This window comes from Pelecanus crispus, chromosome 1 (genome assembly GCF_030463565.1).
Source record: "Pelecanus crispus isolate bPelCri1 chromosome 1, bPelCri1.pri, whole genome shotgun sequence".
Lineage (NCBI taxonomy): Eukaryota > Metazoa > Chordata > Aves > Pelecaniformes > Pelecanidae > Pelecanus > Pelecanus crispus.
In genome coordinates, this window is record NC_134643.1 from 214,795,530 (window position 1) to 214,816,487 (window position 20,958).

A 20,958-nucleotide genomic window follows, 5' to 3' on the forward strand; every position below is an offset into this window, starting at 1 on the left:
AAATGATTCTAAGAGACTAGGAGAGTTCAGTCTGCTTACGTTATCCAAAGGCAGTTGCAAGTCTAGATGACAAAGTATAAATACCTGGTGAGAAAACAGGCTTTTAAAATTACCAGAGAAAGGCACAACAGGCACCTGTGGTTGGAAATAAAGCCAACTGAAATTAAAAATAAGGTGCAGTTTTAAACTGTGAGGATAATTAATCACTGGAGGAAATGATCAAGGGAAGTGGTGAATTCTCCTGCTTTTCATGTTTTCCACACAGTACAGAATACCTTTCTAAGAACTGCCACAGCCAAATTGCTCAGCAGAGGAATAACTGAGGGTGCATCCGTGGTGCCAATTACTGTGTGCAAAGAGATCCAAGGCTTAATGTGTCACAGAAAGAAAGAAGTCTTCAGCCTTGAGCTGTGTTGCAATTAGAGCAGCCATGGGAAGGGGGAAGACCTGGGCTTTTGTCATTGTCTTGTTGTTTACGTTATCTGATGCATAATCCTGGAATCCAGGAATTCCCACTTACAGATGAGCACCCATACCACTGAACTTGACTGGGCTCCCTTCTGCTCTCTTTCTCGATGAATCTTTAATTCCTTCCCTTAGGCTCAGCTAGTCAGCTTCAAAAACACAGGGAGACTGTCCCTAAATATCGAAGCAGCCTAGAGCTGCCTGACTGACGGGGCAACGCTTCTCCACATGCGGGGTCATTCCTGCTCGGGAAGGTGCTATGGGATGTGCCCCAGAGGGGCTGAGAGGCTGATCGTGGCATCTATAAGTGCTGGGTGTACTCTGAGAATAATTAGTAAAGTTCTCTGAGCCCTTGAGCTAGGGGATATATTCTGTTTCTATTAGGCCTTGGTGTAAGCAGGATGCTAAAATTCTTAGACCTAAACTAAGTCCAAACAAGTTCAATTTTGCGCAAAACTGTATGTTTAGGGATCTTTAAAACCAAGCGTTGCGGACCTGTGAAGATTAGGTGCCTCTGCAACAAGACCAAGTAGGGATTTCAGGAGTCTGGACTCAGGCACCTCCACTCCAACAATATCCTTCTTTAGTGCCCAAGTCTTCTAAGGAAACCAAGCCTTTGGACTTAAAACGCATCTGTATCTATTTGTACTTCACATTGATACATGCAAGTTGGGGGAAAGGAAGCACCTTGGGGTTATGGGGAACAATTTTGGCCAAAGACACTAAGCCAGTCCTTTATTATTCAAAGAAGCATTATATCTGTTCAGAGCAGGGAGTGTGCTAGTTTTTTAGCTCTCATCTTCAAGTAATCCTCCACGCAGTGAATGCTTGCCATTTACTCTTGCCCAACAACAGAATTCTTTTCAGTTTTTGAGGTCTTTAATCAGGACTTGGTACCTTTTGCCAGACAGATACTAAAACTGAACAGCAGGCACTGCCTCCAGGACATGTTACTGAGTAATATACAACATTCTGCTGCACCAAGACAGTCAAATTAGCCTAACAGTTCATCCCGATTTGAATTTCACAGATTTATAATCTATGAATAACACCCACAATCATAGGATGACGCACTGATGTCAGGCTGCTGTGATCTGCAGCCCAGCAATACCGAGTTCCCAACCGCCCAGCTAGGAAGCCAGACTCCTCTGTGAGGTTTGATCTTGAGTCTAAATTGCCTGTAGTGAAATCAATCATAAACCCATTTCACAGGGCGTGGACCACTGCTTGCAGATAACAAAATGCAATGGTGCATGCTTGGCTAGTGACAAGTGTAGCTCTTAGGAAATGACACAGGAATTATTGTTCCTATTAACCTGACTTCTGAGTGAAGCTTAGCATTTCTGACAAGTTGCTTAAAATGACCAGTTTCTTTGTATACCAAGGGCCCACTGCTTCCTTCTCTGATGCCTTGCTGCCCCAAAGGGTGTCATTTACATGGTTGCTGTAGCTCTCTGGATAGCAATATCTTTGGGGACCTCTTGTGGACTCGTCTAAATTGCATGCTCAGGAAAACGTTTCCATGTTAATTTGTAGGTAACTCGAAGAGCCTTTTTACTTCACACGCCCTCATGTGGATTCGCAGACGTTTGATAATAAGATGCATCTAAAAGCAAGACCAAACCCAAGAGAGAAGCTGCATTTTAAGAGGGGGAATTTAATGCCCAAGTGATGCTCATTTACACTTTGGCATCTTTACAGAGACAGCAATGAATACACATCACGTAAAGGAGTTCTTTGTAAGGGGGAAGCAGGGACTTGCTGACTGACAGTCAAGCTTAGGCTAATGTTGCTAATACAGACCTCTGTGCAAAGGCAATGACTGAGAGGTGTTCCCTCTTCCTCTGGCTGCTTTGCTTCCATCTTTCCCTATCTTCCCCACAAGGATCCCAACCCTATCTCCTTAATCCCTTCCCTCCTCCACGGCCGTTCCCTCATCAACCCAGCCCCCCTCGCACTGACACCCAGGGCGAGCCCTTTGAAGTCATGAGGTGCCATTTCACAGAACTAACACACGGCCCTTTTCCAAGCCTCTTCAATCAAGGGAACAGACTCCCCTGAGATACGCAACTTGCAAGTCTATTCATGCGCTACTTTGTGAGAGAAGACCGGGCAGTGGCTCAGGCCTCTAGGTTACGGTTACGGCCGCAGATGTCCTGGGGCCCTCCCTGCCCGGCCCCTGGCTTCCCCCGGCGGAAAGCCCCGCGGCCTGCACAGGCCGCCCAGGGGAGGCCTTGCCAGGCAGGGCCGCGGCCCGGCAGCGCCTCAGGGCACGGCGCTCCTCCAGGCCGCCCCGGCGGGCAGGACAGCCGCCCCGGGCTCCCCGCTCCGAGCTGGGCCCGCCCGCCCCCGGTCCGAGGCGGAGGGGAAGGGGCAGGCGCCGGCCGCCATCGCTACGCAGGCAGCAACGCTGCCGCCGCGCCCGCTTCCGCCTCGGTAGCCGTCATGGCGGACAGGTGACAGCCCCGCCAGCCCCCGCCCCGGTGAGGCCGCCTGCGGCCGCCGCTTCCGCCGGGTCGTGTCTGTGGTTCCCGCGCGGTGCCTTGTGGGCGCTTGGCGGAACTATGGTGGCGGCGTAGGGCCTGGCTGCGCAGGGCGGGAGGAGGCCGAGGTGCGAGTGCCGGGGCAGGCGGTGGGCGAGCGAGCGGGGCTGGCCGGGCCGGGGGGGGTGCCTGGGAGGGCTGCGGTGGCGTTCCGTAGGGGGGGAGCGGCGGCCGGGGGTGCTGGAGGGGTCCCGGCGGGCGCCGGGGCACGGAGGGGAGCTGGGGGGCAGCGGGAGCGTTTCTGAGGAGAGCCGGGAGGGCGGAGGGGCGGCCGGCGGGCTGACGGCCGAGCTCCGGCCCCGCGGCGGGGGCTGGGGCTGGGGCTGGGGCTGGGGCCGCGGCTGGGGCTCGGCTCCCGGCCGGGGCTCGGCTCCCGGCTCCCCGGTGCAGGCGGTCGGGAGGGGCCGGCTGTGGCGCAGCCCTGCGTGGCCCAGGCGGGCCAGCTCCAGCTCCAGCTCCAGGCCCAGCCCGGTCGCTTTCCCTTGGCTGCTAACGCCTGCGTGGCCGCTCCTGGCGTTGTGTAGCGCTGAAGAGGCCTCCCCGGGGCTGTGCTTCTGAAACTGAAGAGGTCCGTGGGGCGGTCCCTGAGTGCTTTCAGGTTGAGTTTGGGTCATTTTAGGCCAAGCTGGCTACAAACTGACTTCAGAAAGAAACAGGGATGGTTTCCAGGGGATTTGTTAATCCTTCATGAAACTATGCAGCCACATTGGATCTGGTTCTTCACCTGAATTCATAGATCCCCCTGTTGCGTATAATTAGTGCAGATAAGTTCTGAAAGCAGGTCGCTTTTTTGGATCAGGGGTCTGGCAGAGTCTGTGCCAAGACAGAGCTAAAATGGCTTGCTGAGCTCCAGCTGACTTGCATAGCATCACTGAAAAGCCTCAACAATCCTTGGTCAATGAGCCAAGGCTAGTTACTGTCTCACTTCTTTTTAAAGGTGTTTCTGTCTGTTAATTTTGTTTTCTGAGTAGTAGTTCAGTGGCAGTAACTGTGTTCTGCCTGATGGGATGTTACTTGGAGCAACAAATTATTTCATAATTTTAACACTGAAGTCATATGTTTTGTGATCTCATTAAAAGTGAAAAAATAACAAATAATGCAAGCACAGCATAAGTAACTTTTACCTGTATATCACAGAAGCATATGAAGCAGTATCATGGTTTTTTCTTTGCTTTTTAATATTCTTTAATATGTTCTCTTGTCATCCTTTAACATCCAACCTTCTGGCTAGTACGACTGGTGCCTTTATGTATCTCTGCAGATGTCTCTCTCGTGTGTCTTATAAGTCTTTAGTTTGTGGTTAATGGATGTGCATGTCGTGGTGAAGCAGGAATGAGCATAGTTTCAGATAATAGATTCAAGATGGCACAGGTTGATCATGCGGGGTTTTTTGGCATTGGTTAACCATCTGAAACTCTTGGCACAGTGGTTTAGGATTGCAGGGTCTCCACCTCCTGTCTGGCAGTGCTGAACGTGGTGCGTGCTGGGGTGTCTGTGTGGCTGAGGCTGGTCAGAGTCTGCTTCACTCCTTTGACACAGAATAATTGATAGTAGCGATTTTGGGCATCAGCTGGTTCATTTTTTAGGATGTGCTGGTGGTATGTGCGTTCCTGCAGTTTCTAAATGAGAGCCGGTGCAAACTTCTGCATTTGTCCGAGCTTTTTTAGTTGCACTTTGTTTACATAAGGGTAAAGCTGTCTGCCTTGTGCTACCAGGGAAACATTGACCCTGGCCCTTCAGAAGGTTTTGCTGGCCAGCTGGAGCTCTGCGCAGGTTGGTCCCAAAGGGCTGTGCTGCAGTATTAATGACAGTGCTGTGCCTGTACTAGAGAACTGAACAGGGCCATGACGGGGGCTGGAGCGTTCAAGTTGTGTGATCTTCATCAGTATTTAGTTATCAACACCATCCTAGGCATGCTATGGTCTGTGTCAGCTGGCATTTCTGGTGATGATACTTAGATATGGTTTGGGGAATAATGGAGGTGTCATTCCCCAAGGGCAGTCATTTTTAGCTGTCATTTTTCAGGAGGGGAAGAGTTTAGTTACAAGACTGTACCACTTACCTTAAGGGTAGGAGACTGGCTCTTGGGCAGCTCTATTTACTTTATAAACATTGGTTCACTTTCTTGTTAGAGTCTGTGTATCATCTTCCAAACATGTTGGAAAGGACTGTCTTTTGAAAATCTGAATAGATTCTGTCAATTTAATTCTGTCAATTTAATTCTGTCAATTTAATTCTGTCAATTTAATTCTGTCAATTCTGCTCCTTAATTTTCGAGGGTCATGAGCTGAGTGATAGCTGGTATTCTGAAATGGGACTTGTCATTGCTTCTACAGTTCAGGAACAACGTAGCTTCTGGTAAATGTCTTTTCATTGTAAGTTGTAGTAATGACTGGTTTTATCCCTTGATGCTGTAGCAGTTAAAATGACGACAGCAGCGAGGCCAACGTTTGAACCAGCGAGAGGAGGAAGAGGAAAAGGTGAAGGAGACTTAAGTCAGCTATCCAAACAATATTCCAGCAGAGACCTTCCTTCTCATACTAAAATCAAATACAGGTTAGTATTGGTTTTTTTGGTCTTAGAGCAAAACAGTCTGGAAATTTTTTTTTTGTTATGAGCAGTACTCTGAAATTTTTCACAATAGATGTTGATGTGCTTGACACTGAGCAGGCACCAGAGATTGTGCAGCACTGCTGAATGACGGGGCTGAAAGTGTAAGTCTCAAAAGCAGACCTAGCAGATCGAATGCATTGCAAGTAATTGGAGACATCTAATTTTTAGTGGTATTTATTACTGCTTATGGAAGTGAATCATCAGAAGAAGGTGAGCTTGGGAGACAAAGCATTTCAGACAGTGGAGTGGAAAGCAAATAATTGGGAACAACAGGAGCTGACTTTGCTGCTGAGGGTGCTGTCACTTGCAGAGCCAGATGGGATAAGAGGAGTGAAGTTGAGCACATCTTAAAAGCAGGAAAATCACATCATGTGTTTGGCAAAGGACTACTGGGAAAGGCACATTAAGAGGAAGCAGGGAAATCATGGAATAGCACTCAGGCAGTAGTACATGTTGGAAGAGCTGATGTTAAACACTGCAAGTGGTTCGTTCATGCAGGTCCTGGGGGAGGAAATTGCTTTAATCAGTGTGAAAGATAATGGGATCTTATGAGTGTTTTCCTCTGTTTGAAATACATAATAAATCTTCGTTATCCTGTTGAAAGATTACATGAAATGTGGAGTCAATGTGATACAGATACCTAGAATTTAAATGAAATGTGTCAGCCTAAAAATGTCTTTTTTCACGTAACTATTGTTACTCTGGTCAGTGAAATTACTGTTAAGGTTTTGTATTTCTACTTTTTTGTGCAGAAGCTTTACCCTTTCATCTCTTCCCTCCTGCCTTTTTGGTTTTGAAGAATACGTATGGATAAGGGAGTTGGAGTGATTTGGAGAATACCAAAACTAACAGCACGAAAAGTGTACAATACAAATGTATTTTGTTGTTATGGGGAAACATTGCTGGCGGTTTGTTTCCTTAAACAAAAGTGGGGTTTGGAACACCGGTCTATTGTTTTGAAAGAAGTGCATGACAAATATGTACAGAAATATACAATGTATGTTTTAACAAATCTGTCTGAGAGAGAGAGGGAGGGGGCATCAAGAGTCTTCTGTTCTTTCTCCCAAATATCTAATACAAAGTTGTCTTTGTTAGATCGCGAGGACTGCATCATTGCAGGAAAAGTTCAGTGTTTCAGTCCCACTCATGTTTGCTTAAATGACACAGGGTTTGGGGGGATTTTGCAGATAGATCAAGGTTCAGATTTTTAATTACAAAAGCAAATTAAGTACTTTATCATAAAGACAGGCTGTGCATACAATATATTTGTAATGGCTCAAGTCTGGGTTTCTTCCAGGCACTCTTACTTCCAGCACTGGGTTCACAGGAGGGTGAAAGGAATTGCTGCTTGTTTTTATTCATTAGTTCTTTTCAAGATTTCCACGCAAAATTCAGTGCTCTGTAGGTGGAACTTAGTGTGACTTGGATATAAATAGTCTGCTGCTTTTGGACAGTGTGTATTATGTAAAAGTGGGAAAAACATGTATTTGCAATACATTTCAGTAAAGCTAGTGTTTTGCCTGTTCTCCCAACTTTTTTTTTTTTAAGGTCATGGGAGAGTCTCTCATATGTCTCTTGGAGGGGAAAAGGCTTATGAAAAGTACGTTATAGTCTTGGTCTTACCTGTAAGTCTTAGAAACTGTGTTTGCAGCAGAAGCTTGGGAAGATAAAACGGTGAGGAAAGTTGACCATAATGCTGGTCGATGTCTGCTAGGACACTGGGCTTGGACTGCTGGAGAACAGAAGATTTAGATGTAGCTACAAGAGGTAGATGTGGTCATCCTGTTTTTGCAGGAATTTATGCAGCGTGTTTTAATTCATTTGACAGCCACTGGAAGGAGTATGTGTGTGTGTGTGGCATTGCATGTCTGTGTGTGTGTAATGCGTACAGAGAAGGGGGTTGATGAAGAGGGAATAAAGAAACTTATGTCTACATGGTGCCCAGTTCTTATTCTTTACGCTTGCCTGTCCACTCCAGGATTTATTGACCTTCTTCAAAAAATTGCTCCCAGATGCAGACTGTCAACTTGAGCTTTTTTCCCTCCTCATGTTGTTCTAGGCAGACGACTCAGGATGCTCCTGAAGAGGTGCGTAACCGTGATTTCAGAAGGGAGCTGGAGGAGAGAGAACGGGTTGCTGCAAGAGAAAAGAATAGAGACAGACCAACCAGAGGTAAAAACAAAGAAACAAAAAATCTTAATACCTTTGCATGGCATTGCTCTTGCACAAAACTTGGTGTTGTAAGAAGTGTGCAGGTTGCAGACAGCATGTCATGAGAGTAGAATTCAGGGTATTGGTCTGCTAGTTCAGAGCTGTTGACCTGCAAGGGAATGTCCGCTGGCTTTCACACTGGCTTCGTGCTAGCAGAAATTCTAGGGCAGCCAGTAGAAAAGCGTAGGCTGTCATGCAGGCCTGCTGATACAGTGTGGTTGTAATGAATTGGCAACAAGTATGTACAGCAAATAAAGGGCGCTTTTTTGTACTTCGATGAGCGAAACAGGAAGGAGAAAGGGAATGACTCATGTTCTAGTGTTACAGCACCAGTGTGACAATAAATTCGTTTTTAAAGTATGCGATTCTGTTCAGGTGTAGTGTAAGTGATAATTAAAATGAAAATCAAAGGTTTTTTGATAAATACTCATTTTTAATATTACGCTTGACAGAATTTAGGTACTTTAGGTTTAGGTATGACAGTATTGTGAGGCTTTCAGATTCACAGGTGAAAGCAGATGTGGTTTGGACCAAACTAGACAACAGTAATGCTTTGGGATGGTCCTCAGTGGGAACCCTCCAACTGGATAAATAGAATAAGGATATTTCTCCACAGCTTTTTCTTCTGCTGTTCTTTCTTCTTGAAAGAATGACTTCAAAAAAACTTTTGGAGGCCAAATTGTAAGTTTGGGGACATTATTGCTTCCTTTGAGGGTACCTACAGGGGAGGAATTAGCATGGGCATTAAGACTGAGAAGTGAGGAAAAAGTAAGTATAAGCTTGTAGCTCTAATGCAGGACAAATTGTGAAGATTTTTGCTTTCTGACATTAGATGCTGTTAAATGAAGTGACGTAGTCACTTCTTTTTTTTTCTTTTAAATCTTATGCCGTAGAACACACAACATCATCTTCTGTGTCTAAGAAGCCTCGGCTAGACCAGATTCCTGCAGCAAATCTTGATGCAGATGATCCGCTTACTGATGTACGTATCTTTTTCTGTCTTCTTTCCTTTCATTGTCCTGCCTTCAGGATTTGCCGTTAATAGAGTATGTACTTTTCTTTAAGGTCTGCTAAAGATTTAAGACAGGTTCCAACATAACTGCCTTTTACAGTTATTCTGCTGTGGTGGAAGTCCAGAGTGGTTCAGAGGATTCTGGTCCATGCTGTAATGGTATTCTTGGAAAGCACACAAAAACTAGGGAACTGAAAATACCACTTCAAGTATGGGAAATGGGTGACGTTTTAGACTTGGTCAGCTACTGGGTTAGTTAGAATTCCCCTAAGGTAGAACTGTTGAGATACACTGTCTGCATGAGCAATGGATTCTTGCTTTTGGCTCCTCTCCTCATGCTGAGGTCTAGAAGTTACGTCTAAGGCTTGACAACAAGCTGAGTTGTTTTTAATCCTGTTATATTTGGTCCCAACAATATTGGACAGGGTATTCGGGCCCACTATTATAATGACTTACATTACAATGATTAGAAAGTGATTGAGGGCAGTCGTTCTCTAGAATCTGTCAACTATATAGCATTTGAATTATAAAAAAAAAAAAATTCCGTCTTCCAAAAATCATGAACATATTTTTGTATTGACTTTACTGTACAAGAGCAAATAAACCATTTGTACTGTATTTGCTGCTGCTACAAGCACCCAAGTACTTCAGAAATCAGTCAGCAGCAAATTGCAGCCTTAGCTGGGCAGACCAGGACTGTTTTGGGGGCTTTTTTTTTTTTTTTTTTTTTTAATACGAGACTTGTCTCTGCAATAAACTAAACTCTTCAGAACTAAAAGCTGGTTTTGTTAAATGAAATGAACGAACTGCTTATTGTTTCCATTTGTTACTATTAGGAAGATGATGAAGATGAGGACTTGGAAGACAGTGATGATGATGACACTGCAGCTCTTCTGGCTGAACTGGAAAAAATCAAGAAAGAACGAGCTGAGGAACAGGCTCGAAAGGTAAAATCTCACCCATTAAAGAGCATCTGTTTTTTGCAAACTGGTGTTTATTAAAACTGGTGTGCCTTAAGTACTTAGGACAAGTGAGACCTGGTAAACAAAGTAAGTGCCTTTCAACTCTTCTCATGTAGTCTGATGGATTTGTTCTTCTATGTAATAAATTGTCAAGAATTTTTTTTCTTTAGTAGACATACTGAACATTTTAATCACTAAAACATTTTATTCACTTTCCCAACACTTTGTAGAGGCATTGAGTAAAGATGATCTTGCTTTTCATACGCAAGTCCTTCTATGAAGACAAATACCATACCAAACCATATAGTGCAATTAGTGAGCCACATGCTATCCAGTGCAATTTCATTTGTTAACTAGCTTTTATGAAACAGGAAATATGATTTTTTTAATTTATGAAATAAAAATGTGTACTTTTTGATGCTTTTGCTTATGGCTTGCAAGTTTCATACAGTGGTCGCTCTTTCACAGCGTTGGTGCTGTGTTGCTTTGGCAAGGAGCACCAGTTGTGACTATAAGACCAGAACTATTTTCTTGTACATGTACACAGGTGAGTTTATTTGAAAAATGTCTCCACAAAAAAGAATTAATAACATGGCAGTTAGTCTTTTCAGAACATGGAAAGTCAACTCTCATGTAGCCTTCGTACCTCCCTATAATCTCTCTCTCTCTACAATAGAAACACCATGTTCTACCCTTGAAAAGGGAGGGAATTCCCTGTAGTTAGAGATTGTTTTCCCATGATCAGGATCAAATCCTATGCTGTTGGCTCCCACACCTCCTTGGTGTAAGAGAGATTGTTGGGATGGAGTGCATTAGCAAAATCCCTGATTGATGAATGGAATTCTAGGGGCTGGTTTTGGGAATAGTCTGTGTTGTCAAACTGATCAGGATTTAGGATGAACTGTACTGCCTCTAACATTGCATTGCAACAGAGTTTAGAGTCCAGGTACTTCATCTGCACTACTGAAATGATCTGCCTCAGGTGGTGTAACAGAAGTGGGGGACATGTGCAGCATTCCCTCTTCTGCTTTTAGTAAGGACTTTCTTTTTTTGAGTAGGGCTTAAATCACTTTAGTGCTTTTGAAAAATGTTGCATACTTCAGTTTGAGTAGTTTTGTATGTTGTTATACCTAGATTCTACATTAGTGTAAAAAAAAAAAACCAAACAAACAAAAAAACCCCAACAAAAAAACCCCACCCCAAACCGAAAACAGCAACTCTGTCATCTTTGTATAATGTAGTCTGAGATGTTTTTAGAACATGCTAAACAAACATGCTAAATGCTGATCGGGATCTTTGGTGCTGTGACAACTTAATGTTTTGGTGCCTCTGCACTACTAATAACGTTATCATAGCTTAACACACACACACACATTTGTTTTTCACAAATGCTTTCTAGTAGAGTCAACTGGCAGTGAACAGGGCAAAGCATCTAGCAGACAGTAGGAACAGCCAGGAGAGAACATTTCAAATGCTGTAGGCAGCAATGTAGTGCTTGACCACTCTTGGCTAACAGTATAGAAATTTATGTTTAGAATCAACAAGGCCTGTAAAACCAGTGACCTCTGCAATTCTGAAGTTAAGTACCTTGGAAGGCTAAAAGCTGTACCATGCTGCTTCAGTGCAGAAATTTTGCTGTAGAAAACTGTTGATACTTGATTCTCCATGTGGCCTGTGAGTGGTCTTTTACCTTAAAGTGTCTTTTCACCTCTTTATCTCTTTATGCATTTGAAGCACATCACACAGCAATGAAGTTGTGTTCTGCAGTAATAACATAGTGAAAATTACTTTAAAACACTGGCAACAATTATTGCATGTACTCCTGTGTGAAATGTACTAAACTACAAATTAAGGGTAGCAACCTGTAGGCAAGACTTCTACTTCAGCTGTTCTTGCACAGTGCTTAAAATGAAAGCTTAGGTCTGCATGGATTTTTCACTTTGCCTGATAGTTGAAATTATACATCTAGATTAAACAGCATAACTTGCCACATTTCAGTGTAGCCAGCTTCATTAGGAAAATAGTGATAGTCAATTGCAGCACAGACAGCTGAGTGGGTGCTTCTCTATTTGTGTGTAGAAAGCAGGAATGTTACCATCTCTATGAAATTCTTATTTTGTCACTAGAGGGTGCTAAAAGCTATGAAGTATTTAGTGTAGCACTAGTTTTATTTTGCTCTCTCTTAACTGGTATTATATTTTACCTTTATGGATGTTCTCCTTGCCCCAGAAGCAGGGTTTATAATGTCCAGTGCTGCGTGCATACTGAATACGTGCACACTTACCTGAAATTAATACATTCGTTTCTTCCTAAAAATTAGTATTAGTTAGTTATTGGCAATAGTGCACACTATTGCACACTCACTACCTACTCTGTTCATCCTTTCACTGGTTGGTGGCTGATAGGCTCTCTTAAAAATTGTCATCTTCAGTAAATAGTGGGTGCTCTATAGGTGCTTGGAATTCTATTTTCTTGGGGTTTTTTGAGAGTAGGAAACTAAGACTACGTTGATTAGAATAAATGAAAACCAAGGTGGGACGCAGCCTTGGAAAGGGTCTTTGGGAGTAAGGGTCTCCTGAGAAAAGATCACTTAGGTATATTGGTCTTAGGGGTGCAGTCTGTTTAGATTATGCCTTGTTTTCCATGGCTTTGAAATAAGGTATTAGTGGCAAAGCATTTTATAGCCATTTTCTAGAAATCCCTTTTCCCTTCATATGGGATTTCATATTATTATGTATTACAAACCATAATTTAAACCTGATTTTGTAAGTAACCTTATATTAGTCATCCAGCTGACTTCCAGATAACATCTCATGTAGTCTTAATTGTGTAGTCGCTATTAGTCCCCTACAGGGATAGTTTGTCTGCTGAAATGCAGCTGTCTATAGTAGACAGGGTGGGTAAACCAGGGGCAAGGCAAAGGGAAACTGCAGAGTGAATGCCTGTTCACTCTTCTGCACATAGTTCTCAAATCTCTTTGTTGTTATACAGACAGATTAACGTGTGTCTGCATCTTCTTGGACATGTCTTAACAGGATGAAGTGGGTAAAATACAGTAATAGATCCCAAACTTGTGCCATTTTTTTTCCTGATACTTTAGTTATTTTCATTTATTAGAATACCAGTCCAGTTATTTCTGAGACTTTGTTTGAAGTAAACTCTATTTTTGTTAACAGTTTTCACTCATTGCTTTGGTGTCCAGTATTTAAGTTGGCATGAAAGGAGGACTGCTCCTTTTAACTGCTGTCTCACCAGAGATGCATTTTAAAAACAAAAGGTGAAAATTTGGGGTTTTTTTCAGATCATCATGCTCTCTGTTAACTTCCATTATGTGGTAATACCAATTTTCATTGAAATCCTCGAAATCTAATTTTGACAAATACTAGTATTAAGAGGTTCTAACTTCCTTCACACAGATTTCCCTTTAATCTGTGAAGCAAATAGTTTGTCATCCAAATAAGCAATTGCTGTCAAAGCTTGTTAACTTCTCAAAATGCTTAAATTCCCTTGAATTCTCTAGAAACATTACATAAATACTACAAGTGTTTTTAAAAACTGATTGAGCACAGGGGTCCTCCTGACTTTTCTCTCACCCTCCACGATTTTAATCTCTCGGGCTGTTTCTAGCAGACATTAAGTTGACCAGGAAATTTCAGTTTTGAAAGCCATTTCTGTGGAATAATTCTGGGCCTATCTTAAGACTGTACAAATGCTAGGTCTGCTGTCTATGTGAACTATCCCTGGATAGGTTTAATGGAAACTTGTTTCAGTATTCCAAGCTCAGCATTACAATGCTCTTGATTTTCAATTTTCAAGCACTTCCTAAAAAGGTAAATGGAAATAATTAAAAACAAACCTCAAACTAGTGAGCAGCTGAATGTACATGTGCAGTTCCAGCAAAGCTATTTTAACATCCAGTCATTTTATACTTATCTGAGAAGAGACTTAAAGTTTTTGGTTTGTTTTCTTCAAGTTTTATTTCACCAGGTGTTTCTCTATAACTGAATATATTACTTTACCAATGGTCAAAATAGATCTTGGCTCTGTCCTGTGTTTTAGCCATGTCACAGACTCAAATAAAACATTAGAAAATGAATCGTGATAGATACTAAGCTTTTCACTTAAATGTTAAGGTTCTAACTAAAACTAGAGTATCAAATCAGTGATTAAGAAAGAATTTCAAGAAAGAGGCAAAAACAGATGGCAGAGTATTTTCTTCATTAAATGTTTGAGACATGTTAGCTATACTTACCCTTGCCAAGAACTAATGATAATGTCCCCTCCCTTGTGGGCAAAATGACAACAAATCTGTGTATAGGCACTGCAGTTGTGATTACTTTGTGCTCTCATTCTTTGAAGTTTCAATCAGTTATTTGAATTGCTGTATTGCGTTGAGTTAGTAATTTGCATAGGATCAAATCACTGGGGTGGATCTCTGCATTATTAAGTTTTGTTCCCTGCTGCTAAAGGCACTGCTGTCTTAGTTTGTCATTCAAAAATTAGCATTTAAATATGGTTATGTGATTCCCCTCTCCCCCCCAGCCTTCAATGAAATGCGGGTATTTTGGGTTTTCTTTCAGCTACTCAACATCTTTAAAGACAGAACAGGATAACTTACTTTAATACAATGGAGTCATTTCAGGAATTTCAGCACTTTCTGTAAAAGTAATCTTGCTCTGTGCTAAGGGTACGAGCTATACTAAAAAAAAAAAAAAAATAACCATGGTAACAATAATGTTTTTCTTTCCTTTGTGGTCAGAAACAAATATGCCAAGGCACTGTTATTCTTACAGCAAGATAAGGAATAATTGTTAAGTAAAGGTTAATATAGTTTTGTCCACTTCCCCCCCGACTGTGATTTTACATGGTGAGTTCAGTTGTACAGCGGAGGCTTGCTTTGAGATCCAATTCACATAGCAGCATCTCTGTCTGCTTCCTCGGGGTATGGGACTCCCTGTGCCAGTGCAGTCTTATTCTCCACACCATAATATTCCTGTTCTATTGCCTGTGCTTCAAACACGGTGGTTACAGCATGGTCGACTTCTGATTCTCTGCAGACAGTTGGTGCAACACGTTGCCATTGAAAAGCACAATGCTGCTGTCTGTAGTGATGGAATAATCTGTAGCATGGTTTTTTGCTAAAATGGCTTAGGAAAAGAGTTGTATACCTCATCTCGCTGAAAGGAAAGGCAGGCAAAGAGGCATTATTTTAGAAAAGGTGGAGTGAACAGAGAAATATTATTTTCCCCCTTAGGCTTTTCTTCTGTTGTGAGTTTGTTGTATCCATAGTGTTTTAGCTTAACAAGCTTTTGTTCCACCACACAAAAGAACAATGTAGGCTTTGGAGCAACCCAAGCCACTTATTTTGTGAACAGCTGTGCTTGATCGTGCCTCAGAGGTGTGAAGCTCAGACAGCTATGAAGGTTGTGTCTGTTTGATTTGATACAACCCATGCTCCATCGCCTGGAGCGTCCCAGCTTTCAGTGGAGGAGTGGGCAATGGAAGATTTATGTGGAAAAGTCTGAAACATAATGAAAACCTCATTTGGCTGGAGATGAGGGACTCTGCAGCTCTGGCCAAAATGTATAACTTGGCTTAAGTGTAAATGTCAACTTTACACCACTGTGAGTTACACCTAGTATTTCCTCCATGTCATGTCTCTAAGATACAAAACTTAGCAAATTATCTTTTTTTTTTTTTTTTTTTTAAATCTTGAATACCTTCTTTGGGAGGTTTTAGTGAAGCTAAATAATGCAAAAAATCTTCAAGACTAGTTCTCAGAATTAGCCTGCTTCCTAAAACTTGTAGCAAATATGTTGAAATGTCATCCAACCTAGAACAGCTTCGAGCGACTGAATTCCATAAATAAATAACCATGCGCACCAGGTCTTCTTTGTAAAGTGACTAAAACTGGTGATGCCTTACTCAACAGATCTGTTCCCTGTTTGCTTTCAGACTCTAATCTGTTGGTCTTTAATGACAAAGATAAACTTATGCAGTTTGTTACTACTTCTAGTTGTGCTGCCTCTGCCGGTCTAAAAGGCAGCAGAGTTCTGTCTGTGAACAGAGCTGAGAAACAGCAAATGGCTGCACAAGTGCCCTGGGGGCTCTGCAGCATCTCTGACAGGCGGTAGGGAAAATCAAGCTTTGAAAATCAGATTCATGGAAGTTTTCTGTAACTGTTGTCACTATAAAAGAAAGTTTGACAGCTTCCATTAGCATTGTGTTCATTATTTTTTTTTATAATTCAGTAGGTGCAAATATAAAATGCAATCATTTGAAATTCCCAATTGCCCCTACCATTTCTTTTGAGTGTAGTGCAATTTTTGCTACCCGTCAGTCCTCCGGAATTGTAGTTGACTTGGGACAGTGTGGTTTTTTGCTAGCAATTGACAGTTTTAGACAGAATTCAGTTGAGCTTGAAATGCCAAGTTGTTGGGGTCAATGTACAAATTACATATCCCAGCTTCCATGGTGGTGCAGTGGAGATACAGTCACTAGAGCCTGGAGTGTAGCTGGTCTCCCGTGTGTGTGATTTAGTGTGAGCAGAAGAGCCATCTTGACTCCTTATTGTAGTCTCTAGATCTCTGCTGAGATGTGAGCTCAGATGCCTACAAACAGATACCTAGACGTAGGTGTCTTAATCTGGAGCTAAATCCTGCTCTTAGTCTTGCACTGCTGGTTGTAGTGTAACACTTCTTAAAAGTGTTATTTCAATTCTAATTTTTTTTTTTCTCTCAACGCATTTTGTCACTTAAGTCCGGTAATGCTTTTTTCATTATCAGAAAGCGAACTATGTCAGGCTAATTGAGGCTGAAGGATATTACATGGGTTATGTGAAGTAGACAAAAGTTAGGAAGAGAGAGGAGAAGAACTGTAGTGCACCCCCACAAAAAGATGCTGACTGATTCCAGCAGGCTTTTGACCATCAAAAAAACAGTGTGTGGCGTGCATTGTGGTTCTGTATTTGTCAGTGGTGTGTGGATGCATTGTCATGCATCATAAAAGACAGTATAGGATATTTATGTGTGCCCCTGATAAAGTGGTGCATGATGCACAGGTGCAGTAACTTTAGATGATGGCCAAGGTTCATGTCTTAGAAATTTGAGGGTGATACTGTGCCATGCTCTGCAGGCCACCTTGAGAAGAGCTCCCCAGTTGTTCAGCTCTAAAATGGAAAACTGCTGTGTCTGTTTGCATGTATGAAGAACTTGGAAGAAGTTCTCTCTACAGAAGCATTTGTCAGCAGGGGAGTATTAATTTCTTACAATTCTCTTACTAGTGCTACCTCCTCTTGAGTATAGTCCAGTATGAATTTTTGGTTTGTAGGATTCTTACTTGCTTTTAAGATTTGTCCCAGACTTCTTGTTTTTTCAAAGTCTCACTTTTAATGGAGTGTCAGAGATTAAATTTAATGAGGCAGAGCCCACCTCATTTTGGACAACACAGAGAACACTTCACATGCTTGCATCCTGTTGTAAATTTACCTAATGGGCTTAAACAGAATCTGATCACCTCTCAGGAGGTACCTGAAAATCAATACTGATTTTTTTTTTTTTTTTTTTTTTTTTTTTTGGCCTGTACCCATATCTTAGATTTTGCTTGTTTTCAAATTAGTGCTTTGCATGCATGTGCTGTACAGTAGTCTGAGAGCTGCTTGACTTCTGGTGGGAACACGACACAGACTAAAGTAAATTGGATTTCATTGCTGTTGGCTCCTCCACATTACAGGGAAAGAAGACGGTAAATCAAAGGCTGGCATACTGTGCAGAAGCAGCTGCATACATTTCTTGTCTGTAATCCACAGAGGAAAGAAATGTATAATTTGAATTTGTATTTCTAATATGGGGGAAATTGCTCTTCTATATCAAATATTTTTGCTCTCTGTGTTTCCTCATTTGCTGGGGTGGTAATAATAACTGAAGTTGGAATGCAAATGTTGGATTTAGAGCTATGTTTGAAAATGTGAAACTTTAGTTTATTTGTGTTAATAACTTTTAACTGCTGCAGTTTGTGTTAAAGCTCCATGGATACAGTAGCAAGGGCAAGTTTTGCCTACGCACATGTTTTAATAGGGGCGTGACAGGGCTGTGCCATGCTTTTAAGCAATGTGCCCTTTTGGGGAGCTTTTCCCATCCCACTGGCAATTAATTGCAGCTGGTTCTAAATTTTATTTGTGAGCAGCAGTGTAATGGTAGGTATTTTTTCATAGCTAAAACTTGAGTAGATTTTGAAAGGCAAAGTCTTTACTAGTGATACTGTATCATCTGGCATTCATGTATATGTTAAGTTGGTATTGTTCTTAAGAGGGTTGGGATGGTTTATAGGAATATTCCACATACCTGATCAGTCCAATCCAAAAACATTGTAAATTGTAGATGGTTTTAGTAATACATCACTTAGTATTGATTAAATATTTGAAGCTAGAGAACTCTGGCTATCATCAGTGTTCAAGTTCAGCACTTAAACCTTGTAAACGCTATCATCAAGAAAAACATTTCCTCTTTTGAGATCCCACAGCAACCCTCAGCCATGAATTTTCTGTGGTTGGGAAAAAAAAAAACCAACCTTGTGATCTCTTTGTCTTTAGTTTATATCCTTTTTAAAAGCCATAGTTTGAGTCTCCTGCAGTGCTAATGAGACTTCAGTGCATTTTTTAAGTAGAATGTCTTCAGACCATACTTCAGCATACAGGGAGTGGGAGACCTAGTTAGTCATCCAAATTAAAGATTTTTTTTTTTTTTTTTTCTTCTGGTACTTTCATCAAAGAGCAGTCCTTGTAATACATTTGAAAGGTTGTGGAAAAATATGTTGATGTCAAATGAATATTACGTATTCGTTTTGAAGTCTATGAACATTTAAGTCACTAAATACATTAATACAGCTTGGAAGCGTAAGCAGTGAAATCTACTTTGTGTTGCCTCTAGTGCAGTGCTTCACTTAGGCTTGAGTTACATGCTTTTGACAGTACAAGGAGAAGAAAATTTTTCTTCTTAATATTGGAACTCTTAAATAGTCTTATGACATCCCTTGCTCAGTTTCATCTTAAATTTCTCAGTATTCTTTTTAACTGGTCCCTAGGGAAGTTGTAGTTGTAAAACCTAAGCAGATTGATGAAAATGATAGAGAAGTTTCAACATGCTGTAAGATTTCTTCCACCTAATGAATATTGTATGATGTATTCTCTTTTCTCATGAAGATAAAAAAAAATGTTTTAATCTGTGTACAGTTTTTAATACAATAACTATGTAAATGGTAAAGCTAGAATCTGACTGAATATTTGGTGGAACATCAGAGGTAAGTAGAGCAGATATGAGTGTTGCTAGATTGACAGTTTATTAGCAATGTTAAGCTCTTTAGAATTCTCTGCTTCTATCCTTATTCTACTTATATGCCTGTCAAACACTCAGAAAAGTCTGAGCTAGGAATGAAAGCTCTATCTCTGTGGGTGTTCGCAGCTAAATAATATTTATCTCTACCAACTGGATGAGGAAAATGGCCCAGAAAAGTAATGTATCCATTTCTGGTTCTCAGGAACAAGAGCAAAAGGCTGAAGAAGAAAGAATTCGGATGGAGAACATTCTGAGTGGTAACCCACTGCTGAACCTTACGGGCCCAGCACAGCCTCAAGCAAACTTCAAAGTGAAGAGGAGGTACTGTGATATCCATTTCCTTGTTCTCTCTCGTTACTCAGAGTCTGAAAATGTTATCACTACCATTGGTTTTTATTTCCTTCCTCAGATCTTGTCACAAGCAGTGTAATATTGAATTGGGATACTGATGCATGTAGTGATTGTCTTGTGCATTTCTCTGAACAAATCATCCTGCTACTTTGTGTTTAAAAAAAAAAAAAAAGAGGGAAAGAGAGATTGAGAATTGTGTTTGTCTGATATTGTTCATAATGATACAAAAAGTAACAGGACCAAAGTTTCTCAAGAAATTTGATGTTATGCTCCCCTTTAAAATCTACCTTGGGGGTTTTGTTTCTTTGTTTTTTTTAGTGTAACTAGAATTAATAAATAACAGCCTTTTTCTGAATACAGTTCTTGTTTACAGATATTTCAACTACTGTTGTGTTTATCGAAATTACGGCCATTAGATTAAAGTTTTTTTCTGCTCTGTTCAAATGGTCATTATTTTCTGTAAAGACAAAATGACCTTTAATCTGCTGATACTCATCTCACTTCTGACTCAAGAGCATGTAGGAGGTGGCTTGGATTAGAAAAATAGATCTTTTTTTTCTTGAAGGCTAAAATCTAATCCTAATGACTATCTGTTCTTAGTACATTTAAATAGGAGGGCCAAACTTCGTTTATATAGTTTTGTAAATTGCACCTAATTTTCATACAAACTTACTGAAGTTAAAAACTTTTGTTTTCAGATGGGATGATGATGTTGTCTTCAAGAACTGTGCCAAGGGGCTAGACGAAACAAAAAAGGACAAAAGATTCGTGAATGATACTCTGCGATCAGAATTTCACAAAAAGTTCATGGAAAAATATATCAAGTAGTACAGTTTTACATGTGGTGGTGATGAAGGACTTGGAAGGTCATGGTTGTTCCCTCCCTCTCCTCCAGAATTCAAGGCCGAATACTTGGTCATGAATTCCCAAATGCTTTCCAAGATCATCAACAGCTTAATTAATAACTGCTATGTGTCTGGAGTTTTTATTCCTTCAGTATGTTTTCCTTTTCATTTTTAATTACATCAGTTTGTGTTTCATTAGTGTTTTTCTGTTCACGTGCGTTTACTTTTACTGGCCTTCTTGTAAATGGTAGAAGAGAGAAGCTGGTTTGCAATAAATACTTCTAATTGTTTCAATTGCTTTCCAAAACAACCTGTATTTGTAATGATGGTGGTTTGTAACTTACACGACCTATATAAATGTCAGTATGTATTATCAAAGATGGGGAATAGCTGAGTATGATAAGCAGTGTAAACTGAGAAGAGCTATACTTCCTATAGGAAACTGGACTTACTTCCTCTTAGTAGCTAGTTAGAAACTGAGTTAATAGTCTTTAGTCTCTTCTTCAACCAAGTTATGGTTCGGTGGGGTAGCTCCAAGTTCTTAGCTGCCCTGCTTTCTGGAAAGGCTCTCTTGGCTCAGCACTTGTGCGGTGATACCGTGTAATGTTTGGGGGAGAGGGAATT

General features: G+C 41.2%; 1 protein-coding gene across 2 annotated transcripts; it reads left to right on the top strand.

Annotated features, from left to right (window-relative positions):
* Positions 1–2,979: 2,979 nt before the first annotated feature.
* On the top strand, positions 2,980–20,454 carry CWC15 (CWC15 spliceosome associated protein). 2 transcript variants are annotated; one of them, XM_075714914.1, is made up of 7 exons: positions 2,980–3,076; positions 5,426–5,564; positions 7,681–7,793; positions 8,726–8,814; positions 9,681–9,791; positions 19,341–19,459; positions 20,188–20,454. In XM_075714914.1, the coding sequence occupies exons 2-7, from the start codon at positions 5,434–5,436 to the stop codon at positions 20,315–20,317; spliced, it is 693 nt and encodes a 230-aa protein (XP_075571029.1). In that variant the 5' UTR covers positions 2,980–3,076; positions 5,426–5,433; the 3' UTR covers positions 20,318–20,454. The 2 variants fall into 2 exon arrangements, with proteins under 2 accessions (XP_075571029.1, XP_075571038.1); XM_075714923.1 differs by lacking the exon at positions 2,980–3,076 and adding an exon at positions 3,556–3,576.
* Positions 20,455–20,958: the final 504 nt, after the last annotated feature.

Coding starts and splice junctions, on each gene's coding strand:
- CWC15 (XM_075714914.1), top strand. CDS start 5,434: ATGACGACAGCAGCGAGGCCAACGTTTGAACCAGCGAGAGGAGGAAGA. Junction 8,815..9,680: donor CAGATGATCCGCTTACTGAT/GTACGTATCTTT, acceptor TGTTACTATTAG/GAAGATGATGAAGATGAGGA. Junction 19,460..20,187: donor AACTTCAAAGTGAAGAGGAG/GTACTGTGATAT, acceptor TTTTGTTTTCAG/ATGGGATGATGATGTTGTCT.